At 41.7% G+C, this 24173-nt stretch overlaps 1 protein-coding gene and 1 pseudogene across 4 annotated transcripts; both read left to right on the forward strand.

Moving 5' to 3' along the window:
* The first annotated feature begins 7535 nt into the window (after nt 1-7535).
* Nucleotides 7536-13420, forward strand: LOC120658482 (zinc finger CCCH domain-containing protein 13-like). 4 transcript variants are annotated; one of them, XM_039936767.1, is made up of 11 exons: nt 7537-7838; nt 9527-9664; nt 9758-9803; nt 10222-10357; nt 10443-10499; nt 11050-11147; nt 11252-11323; nt 11452-11639; nt 12205-12350; nt 12649-12846; nt 13033-13420. In XM_039936767.1, the coding sequence occupies exons 1-11, from the start codon at nt 7616-7618 to the stop codon at nt 13066-13068; spliced, it is 1338 nt and encodes a 445-aa protein (XP_039792701.1). In that variant the 5' UTR covers nt 7537-7615; the 3' UTR covers nt 13069-13420. The 4 variants fall into 4 exon arrangements, with proteins under 4 accessions (XP_039792838.1, XP_039792701.1, XP_039792775.1 ...); XM_039936841.1 differs by having other exon boundaries at nt 9770-9803; XM_039936904.1 differs by lacking the exon at nt 12649-12846 and having other exon boundaries at nt 7536-7838; nt 13033-13309.
* Nucleotides 13421-13808: 388 nt separating this feature from the next.
* On the forward strand, nt 13809-23888 carry LOC120658792 (annotated as a pseudogene).
* The last annotated feature ends 285 nt before the right edge of the window (nt 23889-24173 follow it).

The raw sequence follows: 24173 nt of genomic DNA on the forward strand, positions 1-24173 counted from the left end.
GGACCTTTGTCGGGAGGACAGGACTTCGGACTGCAGGGGTCCGGCTGTTTGGTTGTAGTCAAGGATGACTACTAAGGCTCTTGCCTAGTCACAGCAAGAGGGGGTACCCCAGTCCTGGGGTACCGACATTCGTAAATGCCTTGATCTTCATGTACTGTCTGACAAGATTTTCTTGCCATGTTTGACGCAAAATGTCGATTCTAACGTGTTAACAATGAATGTCTTTCTCCATGTGTAACATGATACCTATGGTTTAAGCGGACAGCAAGCATTTCTGGAGCCTCAAGATCAGGTAATTGTTCTTCATGTGATGGTGGTATGTAGATTGGCGTCCAGTCGAATTGGGGTATAGGCACATCGGCAGCACTTTTGCACTATCCTTAGCTGGATCCAGAAGTTCAGGGACATAATGCGGATTCTCCATGGCGATGGAGTGAGGGTGCCGCCATCTATTCTTTCTCAACTCTTTTTTTCCTCGTTTGCACGCTCTCTTCCCCTCCAACCGTGCCATCTTCTCGCGCTCATTTCTAGCATTCCTTTGCTCTGGGTTCATTTTTTTGTACCACTCCCTTTGGTACGTGCTCTTTGACTTACTTGTCATATTTTGGGATACAGAATCAAGATCGTTTATGGTCTTGTCAGAGGCTTCAGCACAGTTCAGGAGCACACTTATTACCAAACTCTGGTGTTTGGAAGGATCGGTCATGATTGTCAGCACTGCTAGGTTGATATGAATTGTTGATATAGAGCCGATCATAACTTTTATCAGGATCAACATTTTCATCGTTCAATGCACCGGCCTCCTCTACAAACAGTTTGTACAAATATAAGAACAAAGGATAGTAAAAGTCCAACTAAAAACTGCACCATCAAATGGAGTTTTAGAAAATCTAATTGGCCTCGTTTTCTTTTCCTAACATTGTGAGAACCACACAAACTCCGAAACCAAAGTAGATATACATGAGTTAATGTTCTAAAGCAGATCGAAGTATTAAAAGGTCCAATAATTTGATACAACCCTGAAATATTGATCCATCCAGATTACATGTAATGTTGTAACACCACAAAAATGAAATGCATCTAGCACCTTTCTTTTTTCGACGCACTTCACGTTGCCTCATACATCTTGCATTCTTCTCTTCCTGAGAGAATACTGCATACCTTGTTCTTTCCCTTTCCCGTTTACGTTGCTCAGCACTGTTGTTTGCTGACTGTAAATTGGATTCACTCTCAACCCCTTCAATTTAAATAGAACATATTATAGATAGTGTGTCTAACATTTTAATTCAAGTAATCGCTTCTACCATGTGTATTCATTAGTTACCTCCATTAGTTTGGTTTGTTAAATCGCCAAATGGAGCACGAGAACTGTTTGTTTCCATAGAATTTTGATATTCTGTAAACCACATATAATCAAAAACCAAAGTTAGACGCATACTATAGTAAATACAAGTAGAAACATATGAATGAGTGACATCCAACTGAGACGAAGGGCCTATATAGCACAAAATACCCTTAATTTGGAGGTGAAAATGATGCTAAGGGGCTTAGGATCGGCATCCTGAGATTCTCCACAAATTAGCGTGCATCCAAAACTTAATCCAGCATAAGAAAAAGAAGCAATTTTATTGCTGATACAACCAGGACAACAGAACATGTAAACAATTCCTACATATGAGCCATTTTATTACTATCATACCACACAATAAGTTAAAAGAGTTTTTATCTCCATTGTGCTGTTACTTCCATACAAGAACATGAATTGAATATATAACTCCAAAATGAAAACAGGTAAAAAAGCAAAATGGAATGAAAAAAAACATGTTATCCAACACCTTTTTTCTTTTTGCGTGCTTCACGTCTCCTCAGATTTTTTTTTTGCATTCTTCTCTTCCTGAGACATTGCTGCATACCTTGCTCTTTCCCTTTCCCGCTTACGTTGCTTATTATTATTGCTTGCTGATGGTGAATTGGGTACATTCTCAGCCCCTACGTTGTAAATAGAAAAACCTATATACTCAGTGCAATACAAATTGTAGATGAATTATTCTTTCAATTGCAACAATCTAACAATCTAGACTGGATTGAAATTGTTTTATAGGTGAAATTGTGCAGCAGCCGCGACGTGTTGTATCAATAGACATCCCAGCGGGATAATCTCCAAAAATCACATATCACATCATGCAGTTTGCTAGTACAGGAAATAGGATGTTTCTGTTTCTTGTTATCGGTTGAGCAAATGGACTGGAATCGGGCTTGCTTTCTTGGCTGTGCTATTTTACTTTTTCTAACACTACTTGCTTTCTCATATACGTGCAATTTAAAAGTAGAGTGCGGATATAATATATTTGGGCATTCAATGTGGTGCATGCTTAACAGGAATATGTAAATTTTAACCAAATCACTAACCTGGGACATCTTGTGAGTCCGCATTGGTCAAGACAGGAATGGAATCTCCATCGGCAGCATGATCTTGAGAAAGCACTGACAAAAAAGTTTGGTTAGCATGTGTATATATAATTTACATATAGCTTACCTGTAGTATATCTGATAAATGCAACAACACCCGCCGTTTACCTATCGGCGTCGATGCAGTACCCTCATGTCGGGGATTTCCCTGTACGTAGGAGTCATTGGTATGCAACCAATCACTACTCTCATCAAGATCAAGTCCATCAGGTTGTCCAGTCATATCATTCATGTTCTGCTGATGCATGCACTCACCAGTATGATCGCTACCTGTAAAAATCATGATCAACATAATGGACTGGGAGTAAAAAAAATTCCGCAGAGTATAACATTGAAGACTGTCATGCAGGACCCCATGCAGATTACGATGCTAATAGCACAACCAAGGGAAAACTAAGGTCAGTATATAGCAGCCCATTGAGCTTGTAAGAACAGATTCAAAACTTATAGACTAACGGAGCCAGCTTGAGGCCAGACATATTCAGCTATCATTTTAGTTTTCTTGGCAGGACACATGCATGTCGAAAAAACAATCAAACAGGGGAGCGAAGTGCATAGCACTGAATTAGCAAGAACTATAGCAGCTGTTCTGTATGCATCATTGTGCTAAAAACATGGTCATGTATCAGAAAGACTTGGTGTAGTTGTTTACATGCTGAAAAACAATGCAGGTAACCCACATATGATAAATGTACTATGAATTTGATAGAACCAGGAATGGGATATGAACCATAATATCCGTTCATAAACGCAGATTTCAAACTAAAAATTCAATTAATGTTATTGCATCATGGCACTTATATTGTATTCTTACAGCAAAAGTTAAAATATACCACAGCCCTATGATAGCTAAAGTGTCACAGTATTATTTCTGTACAAGTGCTCTTCTGCTTCAGATAACACACTATTCTATCTGACCAAAAGCAATACATGCATGGATCAACACAAATATTAACAATATGTAGAAGATCATTCTCTATTGCTTTTTAAGTTGTTATATCATAAAAATGGTTAAATAAACAGAAGCGATGACAATTCCCCACTTACAGGTAATCTGAAATTCATGAATAAGAGCATTGTCCTCTAATTGGATCACCAAAGAGGATAAACTACAGACTTCCACAAATATCCCCAATCTTTAAGACAAGAATAATCACACATTAAGAATGACAAGTTACCATCTAAATTTTCAGAACCACACAAGGTTTTAAATAGCCGGCTATAGCTTCCGCTATAGACCGCTATAGCTTCTAGAGAGGGCGGCCGCTATGGCATTTAGCCCGCTAAAGCCGGCTATAGCCCGTTAAATTCCGGCTATAGCCCGCTAAACGCTGTAACGGCAGCTCTGCCGCTAAACGTCTTAGCCGGCGATTTAAAACCTTGGAACCACAAAAGGAGTGGCATTTTCAGAACTGATCTATTTTGATCAAAGAACTGGAACAATCTATATTATCAACTGGTAAGATTAGGTAGGCATGAAACGAGTATCTCCGCTGGAAACATATATTAGTTGTGACTTGTGAGTTGGTTTCAATTGATTAGAGATAAAGGACCCATCCACGAAGAAACAAGGAGACCCCTGCGCACACCTCGCGTCCATGGCGGAAGCCGGAAGGGGCTCCTGGAAGCTTTCCTTGCCGGTGTTCGGGTGCGCGGGAGGCCACCAATGGTGGAGGGCCATGGGAACGGCCGGAATTTCGCGGCTGCCAACGGTCACTGCTGCTGTTCGTGGCGGCGCTCCTCCGCTGAGGCTTCAACGACTTGGAGAGGTGGAGGAGGTACGGCTCGACGTAGTGGTGCTCGTGGTGCCGTTGGTTTGCTCCGGCACTACAGTGGTGAACCAGGTCCTCACGAAGGGGTATGCAACACATCTAATATGAACCGTTGATTTCAGATCCAAGGGCTGGTAGCCCTTCTCCTACCTCTGGCTACTCACGTAGCAGATCAGAACGTATCCACCATGGAAAAGCTTCTGTGCGTGCCGTTCTCCCCTGGCGACGCCCTAGATCAGCCTACGGCGCGCGAAAAACAGCAGGGAACGGCAAAATGGAACGCGCACGGGATGGGGATCTCACCTAGGGCACTCGGGAGAGCTGCAACAGCGCGGTTGGTTTGTTCCGGCGGATGTCGAGGCCGTCGTATTTCGGCCGCCGAACGGGCTGCGGCTGCAGCAGGTGGCGGGGGCGGACCTGCGGCCTGATGATGCGGAGAGCCGCGGCGCGGACCAGGACGGGGGCGAAGGGCGCGCGGGGAGGCGCAGGACAGGAGCGCGGGCCGTACGTCGGAGGAGGAGCGTGGGGCGAGAGCGGCAGGGCCGAGTAGGAGGGGCTCGCGGGGAGGAACCGTTTGGAGATCCGGGGTCGACGGGGAAGGGAAGATGGAAGACGGGACGGACGGTTTGGAGAGGCGGGCAGAACCACGGGGGAGGGACGGACGGTTTGGAGAGGCGGGGAGAACCACGGGGGAGGCAGATTCACCGTAGCGGTAAACATGACTTCGTTCTTTTTTACGTAGTAGTAGATAGTAGATTAGACTTATGTGAATAACTTTTCTTATATGAATAACTGATACAAAACTTTGTGTAATGTATAATGTTTTAAGTTAATAAAGAAATGCAGGGTTACTATTCAGTACTTTTTGGGTGTGGGTGGACCCACCATCTCTTCATCTTTCCACTCTAGGTTTTCCTCTCCTTAGAGCATAACCTATATATTTTCTCTCTCCATCACTGATAAAATATTTTGCACTTTTTAATAGCTAGTGCTATAGCGGATTACTCATGGATAAGGTAGGGGAGGAATCTATGCGTGTTTTTGCTATTGGTACGGGGATAAAGTTGGTAAGCACCTTCCATTACCAAAAATATAGTTTTGTAGTATTAGGAGGAGAGATGAATAATGTGCTAGAGATGTCTTAATAGTTCTCACCCAACTCTTTTGCTCATAACCTATTGGTGTTCAAGAACACCCTTGTAAATCCTTTACCATTGCGCGAAAATAATCCTAAGTCATAAAACTAGGTGGTGTGGTAACCTAACACGAGGAGGAAGGAGGTGAGCGCAAGAGAGGCCCCACATTGCAGTAAGAAAGATGGTTTGTCAGAGACTCCCAGAGACTAATAAGCGATGTACAATATCGCTAGCTCATATTATCCACTTTCACGAATAACGTTGTTAATGTTTCATTCGGATAAGGTTCCTTGCATTTGCATCCCTATTTTAGCTTGTTATCGAGACTATTCGTGGTGAAGTTAGGCTGATTTTCTATGATGCCAAGAGAAAACACAGCTAACCCTAGGAGCTCCTCAATTACCATCTCCATTATTTCTTACACTCTAAACATGTTACTTAAAAAAAGATTCCTCCAAACATTAAGTCCTTGTTTGGTTCCAAAGATTTTTTTAGTCCCTGTCACATAAAAAAGAATCTTACTATTTTGAAATATCAAACAAAATCTATTTATAATTTTTTTGACAACTGAGTGCTAATTCGCGAGACGAATCTAATGAGCCTAATTAATTCATAATTTGCTGCAGTGATGCTACAGTAATTATCCGCTAATCATTGATTAATATACATCATTAGATTCGTCTCGAAGTTTAGCGCTATGATTCTGCAATTAGTTTTATAATTAATCTTTATTTAATACTTCTAAATATTAAGATTCTTTTTTATGTGACATGGACTAAAATTTAGCCTCTGAAATCAAACAACCCCTAACCCTACATCTACATAGTACGCTCCATTCATTTTGAAATATAGAATATTTTACTATTTTAGTTTATCCTGAGTCAAACTAAATCAAACTTCCAACTTTCATCAAGATTATAGAGATGCAAAACACCACCAACATCAGATTATTTGTCAATAAATTCATCATGGAATATCTAGACGGCTGGCCTGTTCGGCTGGTAGGATAAATAGTGCGCGGCTAGTAGAATAAATAGTATTATGTGAGAGGGAATAAACCGTAATATGCCAGCTGAGCACTGTTCAATATGTCAGCCGAACAGGCCTAGCGCCTTGTAGGTAACGATCGGACGGCACAGATAGTGCAGTGCGGGGGTATAGGCTCGTTATCTGCCCGCCTCCTCCCCTTGCGTTGCCGACGGCATCGTGCGGACCCCAACAGCACAGCTCAAGATGGCAACGGGTATGTACCTGATGGGCAGTAGCCATCCATATCCGTACCCGCTAAGACTAAAATTTACTCGTCGGGTTACCCATACCTGCATACGGGTAAGAAAAATTTTCCATATCCGTACCCGGCGGGTAATTTATATCCGACGGGTAATCCGTACCCGAAAACATATCCGATAATTACATATAAATAAGAGACATCCATATTAAAAATAAATTATTCCAAGCTTAATTACAACAAGCATTAGCAAATTCATCCAAGTTTCACTGCAACAAGATTAGCTCCGATCTCCCTGGCACGAGGCTGAGCCGGCGAGCGCGCGGGCGGATGGCTGGGGCGGACGGCACGGTCTTCTCCTCCCCTCCCGGCTGCGAGCGATGCACGTCATGATCTTCCCGTGTCCCGATGCCGCGCGCCGCCCGCGAGGCGAGGGGCGACTGGGCGAGGCCGCGAGCGGCGTGCCTGCTTGGGGATGGAAAGGGCCGAGGCCCGAGGGGGCACCGCCCGCTGGCGGCTGGCGCTGAGGCGCGGACGCAGAGAGGGAGAGGAGGACGGCGCGATGCTAGGGGCGACGGGCCAGCACTGCGGACTGCCTGCAGGCGCGATGCTAGGCGCCGACTGCAGGTCACGGCTGTGGCGGCTGGGAATTTGGGAGCGGAGTGAGGGAGAGGAATAGGTCTAGGACTTAGGGCTCACAATATATATATTAGGCTATTTTAATTGGATTGTGTCAAATTTATGGGTTATATGAGCTCAAATGTATTAAAGATTTGGGCTAGTTCAATTTTTTTTGCTGTGGGTATTTTTTACCCGCGGGTAGACGGGTATGGATCACATACCCGTCTACCCGATGGGTAAAAGATTTCGTCCATTAACATATCCGCGGGTAAAAAATTTATTCAATATCCACCTTCTTACCCGTCAGGTACTCGGTTTCCCATCCTCGTCCTCGTCGCCTCCCCGCTAGCGCTAGCTTTGCCCCCACCCCTCGAAACCCTACCCGCACCATGCGCGATCGATCGGTCGATCGCGAATTCCCCAGCCGCGAGCGCGGGGATCGGCCGCCACCCGGGATGCTGGGCCCTCCGCGCCGCGGGCCGGCGTACAAGACGAAGATGTGCGCGCTGTGGCAGCGCGGCGGCTGCTCCCGCGACACCTGCAGCTTCGCGCACGGGCGCGCCGAGCTCCGCCGGTTCCCCGGCTCCCGCACCTCGTTCCCGCCCCGCGCCGGTATACACAGCCCTTCCTTGTGCGCCCATTCTCCACTCTTTCTTTCTTTCTTTCTTTTCCTTCAATTGAGTGTTTATGTTCTGAGATCAGATCCCGCTAGGGGCTTATGGTTCGTGGTTGATTGGGAGGGCCGGTTGTTATGACATTTCAGAAAATTCTCTTTCTCAGATTGCTTTGTTGGTAGGTTTAGACGTATGGTTACTAGATGCAGGCTGTTGGGGCGGTTAAGTGAATAATATTGTGGAGTACAGAGTACAGTGTTTATCAGAAACAGATCTCTTTAATGGCTAGGGTTCACGAATTCTGGATCCTATGATGAATGGTCACGTAGTCAACTATGTGATTTATGTGCTTCTGAAGAACATGACACATGGACGGTATGAGATGGTTAGTCATGAAATGAAATCCATGTGATTTTTGTGCCTCTGAAGAACATGACGTGGTGGTTGGTATGAGGTTTTAGCGTTCCATGCAAAAAAGGAAAAGGCATACATGGCAACTTACTGATATGGATGTCTGCCATAACAGAAGGGAGGAATTAGATCAGTTTGACTTTCGCTGGGATAGCGATTGACTGAAGAATGAATATATTTTATTGCATCATTTATGGATGTCTATATTTGGACCTTTAAGGTGTTATACACAGACATGGGTGTGGGTATATCGGTGTATGACTCGAGCGTGGGTTTGATTCATCGGAATATGGCACTGGTGTGGGATGTCTGATTCAGAAAAAAAAAGGACACAGGTGTCCAGGTAACATATTTACCTTGGGCCATTGTTCTTCATAGGGAAAGTTCTTGCTTCATGATTTTTTGTAGTAGCGAGATGTCTTGTATTTTCTTATAGTGCTTGTGTGATTTGTTAATTTTTTTTATATCAGTGCTTGAATTCAACCTCAGTTGCTGCAGATAGAAAACAATTCTAACAAGTGGAAGCTCGTTGCAGAATTAGGCGGCATTCTTACTGGTTGTCTTTTGATTTAACTACCATTTGAATTAGCAGACTTCTGGGCAGATTTGTTAGACTCAACCGCTGCCAGAGGATAAGACGTCCTTTATTATTCTTCACTTGGTATTTCGATGATTTGTTGTGACTGTAATGCTTGTCCTATATCAAGAAGGTGGGCATATCAGTATCTTGGATGACGATTCCCCTGAATCATGTCCCTATACATTTGATGTGCTATGACCATGTGATTAACAGATTTAACAGAAATCCTTGAATATTCTGCATCAGTTAGTTTCATTGGGAAGCCTGGTAATTGCAAGTTCTTGTAATTATTGCAAGTCACCGCGGAAGATATCTGGACAAATGATAGTAGATTGGTGATATTGGGATTATAGAAGACCTCAACTTGTCATAATTGCTATTTGGGCTTGTTCATGGTGCCTCCATCAATTTGATTTCTGACAATCAACATTATGAGTTTGGTATCATCTTAATGGGTGCATCAGTGGTTTCATACCATATTTGGTATCTACTCGCGCGTTAATTTTCACCCCTACTTTGTTGTGGCTAGTGGTATTATACTGGAGACCCTTCTACTTATTGCTTGTCGAATTATCTTGTAGCTCAAAGGTTGTGGTAAGCTTACAGGCTTGTGGGTGATCTATCTCCATATTGATAAATTTTTCGTTCAGTGTCGTATCTTTCCTTGTATAAAATCTGCTCTATCTCTACTTTAGGGAGGGGAGATTATAGAGGCGGTGACTTCAGAGAAAGGTTTGATAGGAGGCGTTCGCCTCATAGGAGGCATTCCCTTGATAGAGATTCCAGGGGTCATCGTCCTCTTCATGATCGAAGACCAACTTCTCAAGAAAGGGGTATAGAATGCCTTCTTATTTGAAATTCTGCATCTCACCTTTTCATTTAATTGAACTCCATGTCCACCGTGTATGTTATTAAAGCTTTGAAAGTTTTACTTGCAGAATCTAGCTATTCACGATCCCCCAGCAGGAAGAGGTATGCAGTGCATTCCAATAAATGATTAAGCCATTGAATTGTAGATATACTTCGACACATCTGCCACTGCCATACTTTTACTTGTATATTTATTATCCATTGTTTATTTGTTATCTGCCTTGTTTCTGTGATGCAGTTTCCTCATTGTAAGCTACCATTTGATATTTTGGAGCTCAAATAGCTTTCAAAGCTTTGTCATTGAACAATATATTTTAAAATATCCTATATTCCTATCTAAAATCATAACTTTTAATCTTGTAGACTCACACATAAAATGCCTCTTCCGTTAAGATGCCTTGAAGAACTCTTATTTTATTGATTTTTGATGTTCTCTACCTGCGTTTAATATGTGGAAGACTGAACATGCTGATATTATAATTTACCTTTCCACTTTCTAACCCCTCTCCCTCTCTCTCAGCGATAGGAGGCATGATAAGAACCCTGATGATGGAGAAACCAACTCATCCAGGAGCTTGAGCGTCTCTGACAAAAATGATGATAGAAAAAAGGAGAAAATCTTAAGTGGTGATGATAAAGAGGATCAAGAAATACAGGTCTGCTGCATAATACAATGTATAGCTGCAAGTCATCTTTAGGACACCCTGCTATTGTATAATTAATATTAAGATTATTCTGCAGCTGAAACAAATAAGACAGGATACGGAACTTCTGCGTGAGGATAAATCTCACTTGGAGGTCAGTTTCTCTGCTTTTACTATTACAGCTTGTAAACCATGTGAGGTTCTTAATTGCAATCAGTAATGCTTCCCTATTTTCTATTGTAAGGTTAATCACTCCATTCATAAATGGGACATTGATGTGCGAATCATCATGCTTTAATGGCTTTATTTGAAAAATTCATTTCTGTGCTTTATTTTTGGTTGCATCTTTTGCTGCTTATATCTTGTGTAATTGAAGAGTATTCGGTGTTCATGATGGTTTAGTTTAAACTTACTGAAAACTATCCAATGTCCATAATGGGCTAAACATTGTTGGAGTTTTAATTTGTATAAGTTGATATATGCATATAAACCTTGCTTTGCAATGCCCATTTGTAAGCATTTCTTCCCAGAGTTTTTACATGCTTTATTTGGATAATGTTTCTCTTAGTTCCTCCATCCATGGTCTATTATAAGTTATGATTGGCCATGTATTCAAAATAGCTCGATCTTGTTTTAATATGAACTTGACGCTCGATCTTGTTTAAATATGAACTTGACGCTCATATTTACTATTCCTTTCTTAGAACATTTTGGATGAGAAGAACGCTGAAGTACGCAAGATTTCTAGCAGGGTAAATGATCTTGATCTGCAGATAAGGAAGGAGAAAGAGGAATGCCACAGGTAATTGTACAATCTGGCACATGACAAGGTCATTATTGTTTATATGAATAGCTTCATGGTGTCATCAGGTGTTCTAATCTCACATTACATTATTTCCAATGTAGGATGACCTCAAAAATAAAGAAGTTCATTAAAGCTCATGCTCGCTTTTTGAAAGCACAGGAAGAATTGAAAAGGTACATTGTGTTTTGTCACTTTTCAACTAACAATCAAAAAACATTTTGGCCTGTCTTACTAGCACCATTTCACTTATATATCAACACACTTATGGATTTATGGTTATTGACTAATTGGAGCTGTGCAGGTCACAAGCTCGTTTTGAGAGACTTGGTGATTTGCTTGCTTCGGATATTCTGAAGCGTGGTGCTAACGAAGAAGTTTCCAGTGTCAATGTTGATGAAGATCCAAATGGGCCTTATGAAAGGAGCCCAAATGCTGCTACAGCTAAGAAGAGATCAATCCCTTACTCAACAAGTGAAGAAGCAAAAGCCGGTGGGTATATTAGTCTGTTTCTGAAGAGTGTAGAGTGATGAGTATGTTCTGTTATGGTTCACATTAGTATGATGTGAATCATTTTAACTTTTAAGTAACTTTTGTTTCTTCTTGGTGAAAAGTAGTAAGGTACTTGGAGTCTAAGTGAGCCCTCCCTAGCTTCTAAATCTTCCTACGTTGAACTTCAAGCATTGGAATTGATGTGATAAGTTGGCTAACCCCTTATAGAAACACTAAATGATGTATTCCCTCCATTTGTGAGGCATTTTAGAATTTGAGTTACCAGCATCCTTAACCTTGATCATCTGGTTGCACGAAAAACTGAAAATAATTGGCTTATGATAGGTACTTTCAAAGTATAATATCTATAGTTCTGTACGCCTATTTGACCATATTGCTGTAGAATTTGAGTGGTCATATTGGAGGCCTTCTCCAAAATGTTGTATATCTGCAACAAAGGAAGAAAACTTTCCATTTACATCTCATTATCATTTCTTGCTCTTTGGGTTTAAAGATACGTCTTTGTATCAATGTTGGTCTCATGTCTAATCTTGTTCTTTTTCAGTAAAGAAAAGGAGAGATCGTGATTCAGAATTTGATAAATCAAGCAAGGGAACTGAGCCAACAAAAGCTTTATATTTGAAGAAGAAATTGTGGGAAGATGAAAAGGATAAAATAGGCAATGTTGTTTCCTCGGCCAACACTGACAAGGTGCAGTATTCTTCATCTATTAACTCTATTTTCTCATAAGTTATGCGTATCACATTCTCTATCTGGTATAGTTGAATGCTCTGTTTGGACAAGAGTTAGTGAAGTTTAAGGTTGACACCTCATTGCCTTTTCTCTCTTTCTTGACTGTTAAAACCAACTAAACATTTGAGACTGTATAAAATTTTATAGGCTTCTTTTACCATCGATCAGTTAGCTCATTTTGGTCCTATTGACATGATTCACGCAGTGGGTAGTATGAGTTCAAACTTTTATTGAGTAGACATTTTTAAACTTACAGGTCAAAGATTCTCCAGCCAAACATGTTTTACCCTCCACTGGTATGGCTGCTCATGCTGTGGATGATCTATTTGAAGCTGTTGAACTGGAGGATAGGCATGATCCAATAAACACATCAGTAGAAAATGATGCTGGTGACGAAACTAGGTCGCCTGCTATGCCCCCACAGCCACCACCAGTGGTTAATGCTTACGAGCAGGTGACTAAACTTGCATCCTACATCCTTAGAATGTAAAATACATAGAAAATGTAAATTTGCATCATGCAGGAAATGAGAAACTTAGCTCGTGTAATTAAACTGAATTGCACTTCAAAACGAGTTCCTAATTTCTTTATGTAGATCTGGTGAATAGTGTGCTCACAGTTTGTTATGTTTCTTTCCCAGTATGAGGGTGATGATGAGGATGTCGACGTGGAGTAAGTGGATGTCGAGATGGTAGAGATGATACTGGAATAATCTGTTTGCTCTTGCCCATGTAAAGTCAAATGTATTTGGTATTGGGAGTTTACCTTCTATAAAAACATCTTTGATGGTAGAGGATGCAGTTTAAGCTGTCTGTTATGTGCAGCTCAACATTTTTCATGATTGTGACACCCCAAATATCCTGTTACCTGTACCTAATATATCCCGCGGACGCTAATCTTCTCAGTGCCCTGGTGCTTGTGATGCTGTTTCCATGTGTTCTGCTGATGCTGTGCTGTTTTGCAGCTTGTGAATACTGATGTTTTATGATCGTATTATTCGAGTTAGTCGATGCTGGTGAAGTGGCTTAGTACATTCTTCTGCTGCAAACTTGAAATGCTATGCTGTAACGCTACGATGTCTTCGTATAAGTTTAAGCAGCCTGCTGCTTGTAGTAAGCAACATTATTATCTCTGGTCCGCGCACTGGAACGGAGAGAATATTTTAGAAGAGGAGTTTTGGAGGAGCCACAGTTAGTTTTGAAAAAGCCATAAATTGTGGCTTCACCAAAGCGACTCCAGCTCTGTTTTTGCATAAAAAAAGACCTTGATTTGTGGTGTTCATTTATCCAACCCCAAAAGATCGCTAACAAGAGACCACACCTAGCATACAAAACACAATCCCAACCACTCGTTAACGATCGGACGGCTAGGTGCCTAGGCTCGTTGTATGCCGCCTCATCACGGCCTCCTCGCCTTGCCGGCGGCACTGCGCGGACCCGAACAACCCTTTTTCCATTTCCTCGTCGCCTCCGCTCTAGGGCTTTGCCCTCCACCTCTCGAAACCCTACCCGCACAATGCGCGATCGATCGCCCGACCGCGAATCCCCCAGCCGCGAGCGTGGGGATCGGCCGCCGCCCGGGATGCTGGACCCTCCGCGCCGCGGGCCGGCGTACAAGACGAAGCTGTGCTCCCTGTGGCAGCGCGGCGGCTGCCCCCGCGACCCTTGCAGCTTCGCGCACGGGCGCTCCGAGCTCCGCCGGTTCCCCGGCTCCCGCACCTCGTTCCCGCCCCGCGCCGGTATACACAGTCCTTCCTTGTGCCCCCCATTCTACACTCTTTCGGTTTTTTTACTCTCTTTTTTTCCCAGTTGAGTATTTATCTTCTCAGATCAGATCCCGATAGGGGCTTATGGTTTGTGGTTGATTGTGAATGTCGTTCTATGAAATTTCAGCACGTTCTCTTTATTTGGTTGTTTTGTTGGTAGGTTTAGACGTATAGATTACTAGACGCAAGCAGTTGGTTTGGTTGTGTGGTATGGTACCACGGAGTAGAGTGTTTGTTGGAAACAGAGCGCTTTATTGGTTAGGTTTCACGAATAAATGAATAATTTTTGAACGGCCACAAGATTGTGTGCCATTTCACAAGCAGTACGAATAAATGAATAATGGACCCTTTGATAATGGTTGTTACCCTAATCTATGTGATTCTGAAGAACATGACATGTGGATGGTATGAGATGGTTGGTCATGTAATCCATGTGGTTTATGTGCTTATGAAGAACAATGCACGGTGGACTGTATGAGGTGTTAGTGTGCCATTGAAAAAAAAAAAGGAAAAGTCATACACGGCAAGTCACTGATACAGATATCTGTTATTACAGAAGGGAAGAATTAGGTCAATTTGGCTGGGATAGCAAGTGGCTGAAGAATGTATGATTGGACCATTTATGGTTGGCAACTTTAGAGTTTTAAGGTGTTACATGGACACAGATATATGGGGGTGTCAGTGTCGGTGTGGGTGTCCAATTTGGCAGATCATTTGGAATCATGCCAAATAACGCTTGGAATTCGACATGGGTGTCAGAATCCGGCACTGGTGCAGGGTGTCTGATTCAAAGGGAACTTTTTTCTTGCTTCATGATTTTCGTAGTAGCGTTATTTCTATATTTTGTATAAACTTAAAGTGTTCGTGTGATTTTTAAATTTTTTATATCAGTGCTTGAGTTCGACCTCAGTTGCTGCAGATAGATAAAAAATTCTAACAAGTGGAAGCTTGTTGCAGAATTAGATGGCATTCTTACTGGTTATCTTTTGATTTAACTACCATTTGAATTATCAGACTCCTGGGCAGATTATTAGACTCAACTGCTGTCAGAGGATAAGACGACCTTTTAATAGATTCTCCAATTGGCATTTCAACGATTTGTTGTGACTCTAATGCTTGTCCTACATCAAGAAGGTGGTCATGTCAGTATCTTGGATGATGGACTCCACTGAATGATGTCCATATACATTTGATGTGCTATGATCATGTGATTAGCAGCTTTAACAGTTAATTGAGCTTGTATCTTTGAATATCGTGCATCAGTTACTCAGTTAGTTCCATTGGGAAGCCTGGAATTGCAAGTTACTGTAATTCTTGCAAGTCACTGCAGAAGATATCTGGACAAATGATAATAGATTTATATGCTGATATTGGGATTTGAGGTTGTTCATGGTGCTTTCCATCAATTTGATTTCTGACAATCAACATTATGAGTTTGGTATCATCTTAATGGGTGCATCTGTGGTATCATACCATATTTTGGCATCTACTCATGCTTTAATTTCCGGCCCTACTTTGGTCTGGCTAGTGGTATTATTCTGGAGACCCTTCTACTTATTCCTTATTGAATTATCTTGTAGCTCAAAAATGTTGTGGTAAGCTTACAGGCTTATGGGTGGCCTATCTCCATATTGATACATCTTTCGTTTTGTGTTGTATGTTTCCCTGTATAAATCTTGCTCTATCTCGACTTTAGGGAGCAGAGACTATAGAGGCGGTGACTTCAGAGACAGGTTTGATAGAAGGCGCTCGCCTCATAGGAGGCATTCACCTGACAGGGATTCCAGGGGTCATCGTTCCCGTCATGACCGACGAGCGGTTTCTCAAGAAAGGGGTAAATAATGCCTTCTTATTCTAAAATCAGTAGTACATTTTAATTGAACTCCATGTTCAACGTGTATTTAGGTTATTAAAACTTTGATAATTTTACTGCAGAATCTAGCTATTCACGGTCCCCCAGCAGGAAGAGGTATGAATGCATTCCAATAAATGATCGAGCCATTCAATTGTAGATATACTTTGACAGATCTGTCACTGCTCATACTTTTGATTGTATATTTATTATCCATTGTTTCTTTGTTTCTATGATGCGATTTCCTCATTGTTACCTACCATTTGATGTTTTGAAGAAGCTCGAATAGCTTTCAAAGCTTTATCATTGAACAATATGTTAAAATATACTCTGAAATCATAACTTTTAATCTTATAGACTCGCATTTGTGGCGTTTAATTGCCCATATTATATGTATCGACTGTATTGACACAAGCTTGTAACATTTGTCCCTATAGAACATGTAGAACTTTCTTATGCTTTATTTTATGTCCATGATTACTAGATTCTTGACATGTGTTATATGTTTGCGATTATCTAATGTGTTCAATTCTTAATGCACTTCTCAGAAAAAAGATCATACCACTTTTCACAAATAAAATTGCCTCTGCTGTTAAAATGCCTTGAAGAACTCTTATTTTATTGAATTTTGAGGTTCTCCACCTTCGTTGAATGTGGAAGACTGAGCATGTTGATATTATAATTTACCTTTCCATTTTCTAACCTCTCTTCTCAGCGAAAGGAGGCATGAGAAGAAGCCTGATGATGGAGAAACCAACTCATCTAGGAGCTTGAGTATCTCCGACAAAAATGATGATAAAAAAAAGGAGGCACTCTTAGGTGCTAATGATAAAGAGGATCAAGAAATACAGGTCTGGTGCATAATACAATGTATAGCTGCAAGTCATCTTTGGGACACCCTGCCATTTTATAATTAATATTAGGATCATTCTGCAGCTGAAACAAAAAAGACAAGATATGGAACTTCTGCGTGAGGATAAATCCCGCTTGGAGGTCAGCTTCTCTGCTTTTACTATTACAGCTAGTGAACCATGTGGGCTTCGATGGTAGTTTTGAAAAGATGATGCATGGGTTTCATGCATCAGAACAGTAAACCTGTTCTGTTATTACACTACCAATGCACTGGCTAATAAATTTGGTGTCTAGGTACTTATAGGTACTTAATTGCAATAAGTGATGCTTGGCTATTTGCTATTGTAAGGTTAATCATTCCACACATGAACATGCTTTAATGGCTCTATTCAACAAATTCATTATTTGTGCTTTATTTTTGGTGCTGCCTGCAATAACTGCTTTTTGCTCTTTGTATCTTGTTCATTGAAGAGTATTCAGTGTCCATGATGGTTTACACTTACTGAAATCTATCCAGTGTCCATAATAACTCGATCTTCTGAACTATAATATTTACTAACCTCTCTTCTCTATCCAGTTTCCATTTTCTAACCTCTCTTCTGAACTTGACGCTAATATTTACTATTCATTTCATAGATCATTTTGGATGAGAAAAATGATGAAGTGCACAAGATTTCTAGCAGAGTAAACGATCTTGAACTCCAGATAAGGAAGGAGAAAGAGGAATGCCACAGGTACTTATACAATCTGGCACGTGTAAATGGCCTGCCTCTTGGTTATACAAATAGCTCCATGGTGTTATCATGTATTCTATTCTCACATTATTTCATTTCCAATGTAGGATGACCTCAAAAATGAAGAAGTTCATTAAAGCTCATGCTCGCTTTTTGAAAGCACAGGAAGAATTGAAAAGGTACATTGTGTTTTGTCACTTTTAAACTAACAATTGGATAGCATTTTAATGTGTCTTACCGCACCATTTCACTTTATATCTACATTATTACGTATTTATGATTACTGACTAATTGGAGCTGTGCAGGTCACAAGCTCGTTTTGAGAGACTTGGTGATTTGCTTGCTTCAGATATTCTGAAGCGTGTTGCAAATGAAGAGGTTTCCAGTATGAATGTTGATGAAGATCCAAATGGGCCTTCTGAGAGGAGCCCAAATGCTGCTACAGCTAAGAAGAGATCAATCCCGTACTCAACAAGTGAAGAAGCAAAAGCCGGTGGGTATATTAGTCTGTCTCTGAAAGTGTACAATGATGACTATGTTAATATTCAAGCACTGGTTCTAAGTGTGCCCAGTAGTTGGATCACTTTTACTTTTAAGTAACGTTTCTTTCACATTAATATCTGTGAATCACTTTTACTTTTAAGTAATGTTTCTTTCAAAGTACTCAGTAGTTGGATTCTAAGTGTGCCCTCCCTAGCTGCTAAAACTTCCTCTATTGAACTTCAAGCACTGGAATCGGTTTGATAAGTTGGCCAACCCTTGATAGAAACACTAAATGAAGTTACCAACATCCTTAACTTTGACCATCTGAAAAAATTAGGTTATGATAGGTATTTTCAAAATATAATATCTGTAGTTCTGTACGCCTATTTGACTGTATTACTATAGAATTTGTTTGAATGGTCAATGTTGTTTATTGGGGAGCCCCCCACCCCACCAAAAAAAAAACTAATTTACATTTCGATATCATTTCCTTTTCTATATGTTGTGTTTAAGGGTGCGTCTTTGTATCGGTTGTGGTCTCATGCCTAATCTTGCTCCTTTTCAGTAAAGAAAAGGACATATCTTGATGCAGAATTTGATAAACCAAGCTTGGGAACCGAGCCAACAAAAGCCGTATATTTGAAGAAGAAATTGTGGGAAGATGAAAAGGATAAAATAGTCAATGTTGTTTCCTCTGCCAACATTGACAAGGTGCAGTATTTCTCGTGTATTAACTCAATTTTCTGATAAGTTATGTGTATCATATTCTCTTGCTGGTATAGTTGAATGCGCTGTTTGGACAAGAGTTATGTTGATGACCAAAATTGGCAGCAGACAAGACCAACCGGTCTGACCGGTCGCCCCAGGCGGTCTGACTGGTCTGTGACGATGTAGCCGATCCGGCAGGAGCCGCCCGGTCTGACCGGTCCAAGCAGAGTCCGAGTACAACTAGAGATTTTCATAGATTTAGATCTTATAATAGGATTTCTTGCGGGACAAGTCCACCCACATTATAAATATAAAGGGCCACGGCCGATTGAGACATCCAATCGATCAAAAAAACACATCAATACATTACTTTTCTTTATGTCTATTGTTTCTATTTTTATCTTCAAACCCTAGCTCCTTCCAACCCTTTTCTGCTGTTCTTCCTTCGTCTCCGCGACGTCTGAAGGCGTTCTAGGTGGCCTACCGATCCTAGAACAACCCTACGTGCGCCTGCCCTGACGGGGTCCCTCCCGGGCGAGCGTTCGTCGGACTTCGCCGTTCTTCGCCGGCGAACCGGTCTGACCGCCTTGAGCATCGGCGCCGCATCTGTGCCGTCGCTCGCTGCACGATCGTGCGCATTCGTGTGTGTTGGCCCTAATTTTGCGCCAACACAATTTTGGCGACTCCGCTGGGGAAGAAAGATTTTGGTTGTAAAACCGATCTAATCTACTCCATATACTACCATGGTGAAGCTGTCGGATCTCGGTGAGATCAACGTCAATAATATCAGCATGCCATCTGTTGATGAGTTGCCACCCGAGGATCGTCAAGTTTATGAAGCCTTCATCAAGGAGTGCGAAGAGGAGAACACACGGTGCAAAGAAAAAGAAATCGAAGAAAAGCGTCGGTGGTTCTTGTCTCACTTCTCCAAGAATCGGAAGGGTGATGTCTCCAAAGACAAGGAGGTGGTCATTCTTTCAGATGAGGAGGAGCAGGCCAAATCTAACACCAATGTAAGTGCTGCAATATCGCCCATTACTTTGGAGCAAATTAGTCAATTGTTGGTTAGTGGTCAAGAAAAGATTCTTGCTACTGTTCAAAATATGATAAATCATTAGGCAAGCAACCTTTGATTGATGATAGTGGTACTCCTAGACCTAATATTGATGGCACTTTTTATCATAGTACTATGCATCTTGAATCATCGGCAGCACATGCGCCCCAATACGGCATGCCGATGAATTTTTATGATCAGAGAACTCCAGAGCAGTATCACGCGCATGGAGCGGTCGGACCGGTCTCGCAGACCGGTCAGACTGGTCATGGAGGACCGGTTCTGGAGCTTTAGTTGCATATCCATCGTCTCCTGAACCAATTACTAGTGTACCTTTGTTTCGGCTGGCTTTAGCCGAATGAATAATTCATACACTATGCCTCCTCAGGGTTCAGGTTATTCATATGGTACAATGCCAAATAATGGACATTTGTAGCAAATACCATATACACAACCGAATCATATACCGCATGTGCCGAATAGCTCTAATACCAATGTTCAAATGCCAAATGATTCTTATTTTAATCAAATACTTGAGAAGCATAAGAAAGATTTGGCTGTTATGTTTAAAGAAACTTTCGGCGTAGAATTGAAGGACGAAACTCTAGTCTGTCAAAAGTCTAATCCTGAGAGTTTTGATTCTATTCCATATCCTCAGAATTTTAGAGTACCAGAATTTATTAAATTCACTGGAGAGGATAGAACTACAGGGAGCATGTTAGTCAGTTTAATGCACAAATGGGAATTTATGGGAGTCTTGATCATTTGAAAATTAGAATGTTCCCTTTGTCTTTATCTGGCACTGCTTTTTCATGGTTTTCGGCATTAGCTCCTAATTCTGTGCAAACTTGGTCTCAATTAGAGCGTAAATTTCATGATCATTTTTATAATGGTGAAAATGAGTTGAGGCTATGTCATTTAACATCGGTTAAGCAAAAGTATGATGAGTCGGTTGCTGAATTTATTAGAAGATTTAGAGATACAAAAACCGATGTTATAGCTTGGTTATTTCTGAAAAGGATCTTGCCGAATTAGCTCTTAATGGTTTGAGATCTCATATTAAAGAAAAATTAGAAGGATATGAGTTTCTAACTGTTAATCAAGTGTTGCAGAGGGCTTTGGCTCAAGAAAGCCGAAGCAAAGAGTCTAAGTGTAAATCTGATCGTCTTGGTATGCATATGATTCATGGTGATTCTTCAGACGATGAGAATAGTGAGGTTTATGCTGCTGAATTTGTGTGGTCACCTAGCGATAAACCTAGCACTTGTACTTCTTTAAAGCCGATTCCAAAAAATCGGCATGATGAAGTTAAATACACTTTCGATGTGTCTAAGTGTGATAGAATCTTTGATGAATTAGCAAGGCTTGGAAAGATTAAGTTCTCACACTATTCCATCGGTAGATGAGTTGAAGAGGCGTGCTTATTGTAAATTGCATAATACCTTCTCTCATGCTACAAATGATTGCAATGTTCTTCGTAGACAAATACAATTGGCCATAGACGAAGGATGATTAGTTATTTCTGGAATGCAAGTCGATCAAAATCCTTTTCCAATGCATACACATGTGCTTGAGTTGAAAAATTCCAAAGTTTTAATAAGGCCGAATCAAGCCGAATCAACAAAGGGAAAAGACGTGATCATTGGAGAAGAGAGACCTGAGAAGAAGATGCAGCATAACAAAATCTCTCGAGATCCTTCAACGCTCGGGGGGCAAGACAAAAGGAAGACCGACAACAAATCTATCGGTCCGACCGGTTCCAGAGGCGGTACGACCGGTTTGACTGGTACGAAGACCGGTCTGACTGGTGCGTGCAGAGAATCTGGGAGTTTCTCCAGAAACAAGACAAGACTGAGTTTTAAAGAACTCTTGGCTAAGTATGAGAAGCAAGAAGTTATTCAGAAGGAGAAGCGATTAGATGAAGCTAAGGATGTGAGCTTATCGTTAAAACTTCAAGAGCAATCGGTTTGTTGTTCACATCAAAATAATTGTTATGGGCCGTTTACTCTCTGGTTTCATCCTTATTTTTATACGCCTATGGATTATAGTAGGATGCATATGCAATTATATTATATTCAATTTCCTCCTATGTATCCAAATTATGCTTCACCACAAAGACCGATTGTTGCTAGCAATGATCTGGTCAAAAGAGACTTTAATTGCAGCAAAGAAGACGTGAGACAAGATTCAAAATATTTATAGCCGAGGTGGTGTCCCTCAGGCTTGTCTCGTACCCAAAAGCGAAGATTGCAACGTTTACGCAAACAAGAAACGATGGGGCAAGAAGTGGAGGTCAAGCCAACAAAGCCAATAGCCATGAAGAAAGTTTGGAGACCGAAGCAAATTGATTCATCATCAACTTGAAGAAAAGCAAGACATGGCCGATAATTTTTATCGCCCTTAGCACAAAAAATGGCCGATGTATCGTTGATCATCGCCTTTAGACAATTTTGGTCCAGAAGAGTGTTCTTTGGCACGCAAGCTTTGCCAAAGAACATGTGGGCATATGTTGACGACCAAAATTGGTAGCAGACTAGACCAACCGGTCTGACCGGTCGCCCTAGGCGGTCTGACTGGTCTGTGACGATGTAGCCGATCTGGCAGGAGCCGACCGGTCTGACCGGTCCAAGCAGAATCCGAGTACAACTAGAGATTTTCATAGATTTAGATCTTGTAATGGAATTTCTTGCGGGACAAGTCCACCCACCCTATAAATATAAAGGGCCACGACCGATTGAGACATCCAATCGATTAAAAAACACATCAATACATTACTTTTCTTTATGTTTATTGTTTCTATTTTTATCTCCAAACCCTAGCTCCTTCCAACCCTTTTCTGCTGTTCTTCCTTCGTCTCCACGACGTCTGAAGGCGTTTTAGGTGGCCTGCCGATCCTAGAACAACCCTACGTGCGCCTGCCCTGACGGGGTCTCTCCCGGGCGAGCGTTCGTCGGACTTCGCCGTTTTTCGCCGGCGAACCGGTCTGACCGCCTTGAGCATTGGCGCCGCATCTGTGCCGTCGCTCGCTGCACGATCGTGCGCATTCGTGTGTGTTGGCCCTAATTTTGCGCCAACAAGTTAGTGAAGTTTAAGGTTGACAGCTCATTGCCTTTTTCTCTTGCTTATCTGTTACAAGTGAGAGCACAATATAAAATTTTATAGGCTTCCTTTATCATCGATCATGTTAGCCCATTTTAGTCCTGTTGACATGACTCAAGCTCTGTGTAGTATGAGTTCAAACTTTTATTGAGTAGATATTTTTAAACTTTCAGGTCAAAGATTCTCCAGCCAGACATGTTTTACCCTCCACTGTTATGGCTGCGCATGCTGTTGATGATCTATTTAAAGCTGTTGAACTGGAGGCTAGGCATTATCCAATAAACGCATCAGTAGAAAATGGTGCTGGCTGTGAAACTAGGTTGCCTGCTATCCCCCACAGCCACCACCAGTGCTTAATGCTTACGAGCAGGTGACTAAACTTGCTTCCTACATCCTTAGAAGAAAAGATTAAAAAATTTGAAAATTCGCATCTTTGCTGGAAATGACAAACCTTGCCCATGCGATTATACCAAATTGCACTTCATAACTTGTTCCTAATTTCTTTCTGTAGATCCGGTGAAAGTATGCTCACAGTTTGTTCTGTTTTCTTTTCCAGAATGAGGGTGATGATGAGGAAGTCGACGTGGAGTAAGTGGATGGTAGAGATGGTAGAGGTGATACTGGTCTGTTAGCTCCTGCCCATGTAAAGTCAAATGTGTCTGGTATTGGGAATTTACCTTACATAGAAACATCTTCTCTAGTGGCGACCCATAGTGGACGCTGTTTAAGCTTGACAGCTAAGGTGTAGCTCAACATGTTTCGTGGATGTGACCCGAAATATCCTGTTACCTGTACCTAATATACCCCGAGGTAGCTAATCTCGTCAATGCCATCGTGCTTAACGCTGTTTGGATGTTTTCTGTTCATGCTGTGCTGTTTGCGGCACGTGAATACTGATATGTTTTATAATCGTATTATTTGAGGCGGTGCAGGTGACATAATGTTAGTACATTCTTCTTCGCAAGTTTGCAGTGCTACAATGTCTTCGTATAAAGAGCATCCCTGCTGCCTGTGATAAGCAACATGGTTATCTTGTGGTGCTCGCGCATGATTCCTCCATTCGGTTGCCCTCTCTGCACAAGCTGTTGCGTCTCCCCTATGCAATTTGCAAGCAGGCCAGAAAGGGAAGCAGATGAGTGCTCCACTGATGACCGGTAAGTCATCAGTGGAGCCCCCATCTGCTTGTCCGGCGTGCACGCCGGGAACACTGACTGATGGAACTCCAGCACAAGCT

This window comes from Panicum virgatum, chromosome 1K (assembly GCF_016808335.1).
Source record: "Panicum virgatum strain AP13 chromosome 1K, P.virgatum_v5, whole genome shotgun sequence".
Taxonomy (NCBI): Eukaryota; Viridiplantae; Streptophyta; class Magnoliopsida; order Poales; family Poaceae; genus Panicum; species Panicum virgatum.

What these genes read in the sequence shown, in the direction of transcription:
- LOC120658482 (XM_039936767.1), top strand. Translation starts at nt 7,616, where the DNA reads ATGCGCGATCGATCGGTCGATCGCGAATTCCCCAGCCGCGAGCGCGGG. An exon ending in ACCAACTTCTCAAGAAAGGG is followed by an intron (nt 9,665 to 9,757) that starts GTATAGAATGCC and finishes AAGCTTTGAAAG; the next exon opens with TTTTACTTGCAGAATCTAGC. An exon ending in CGATCCCCCAGCAGGAAGAG is followed by an intron (nt 9,804 to 10,221) that starts GTATGCAGTGCA and finishes CCTCTCTCTCAG; the next exon opens with CGATAGGAGGCATGATAAGA.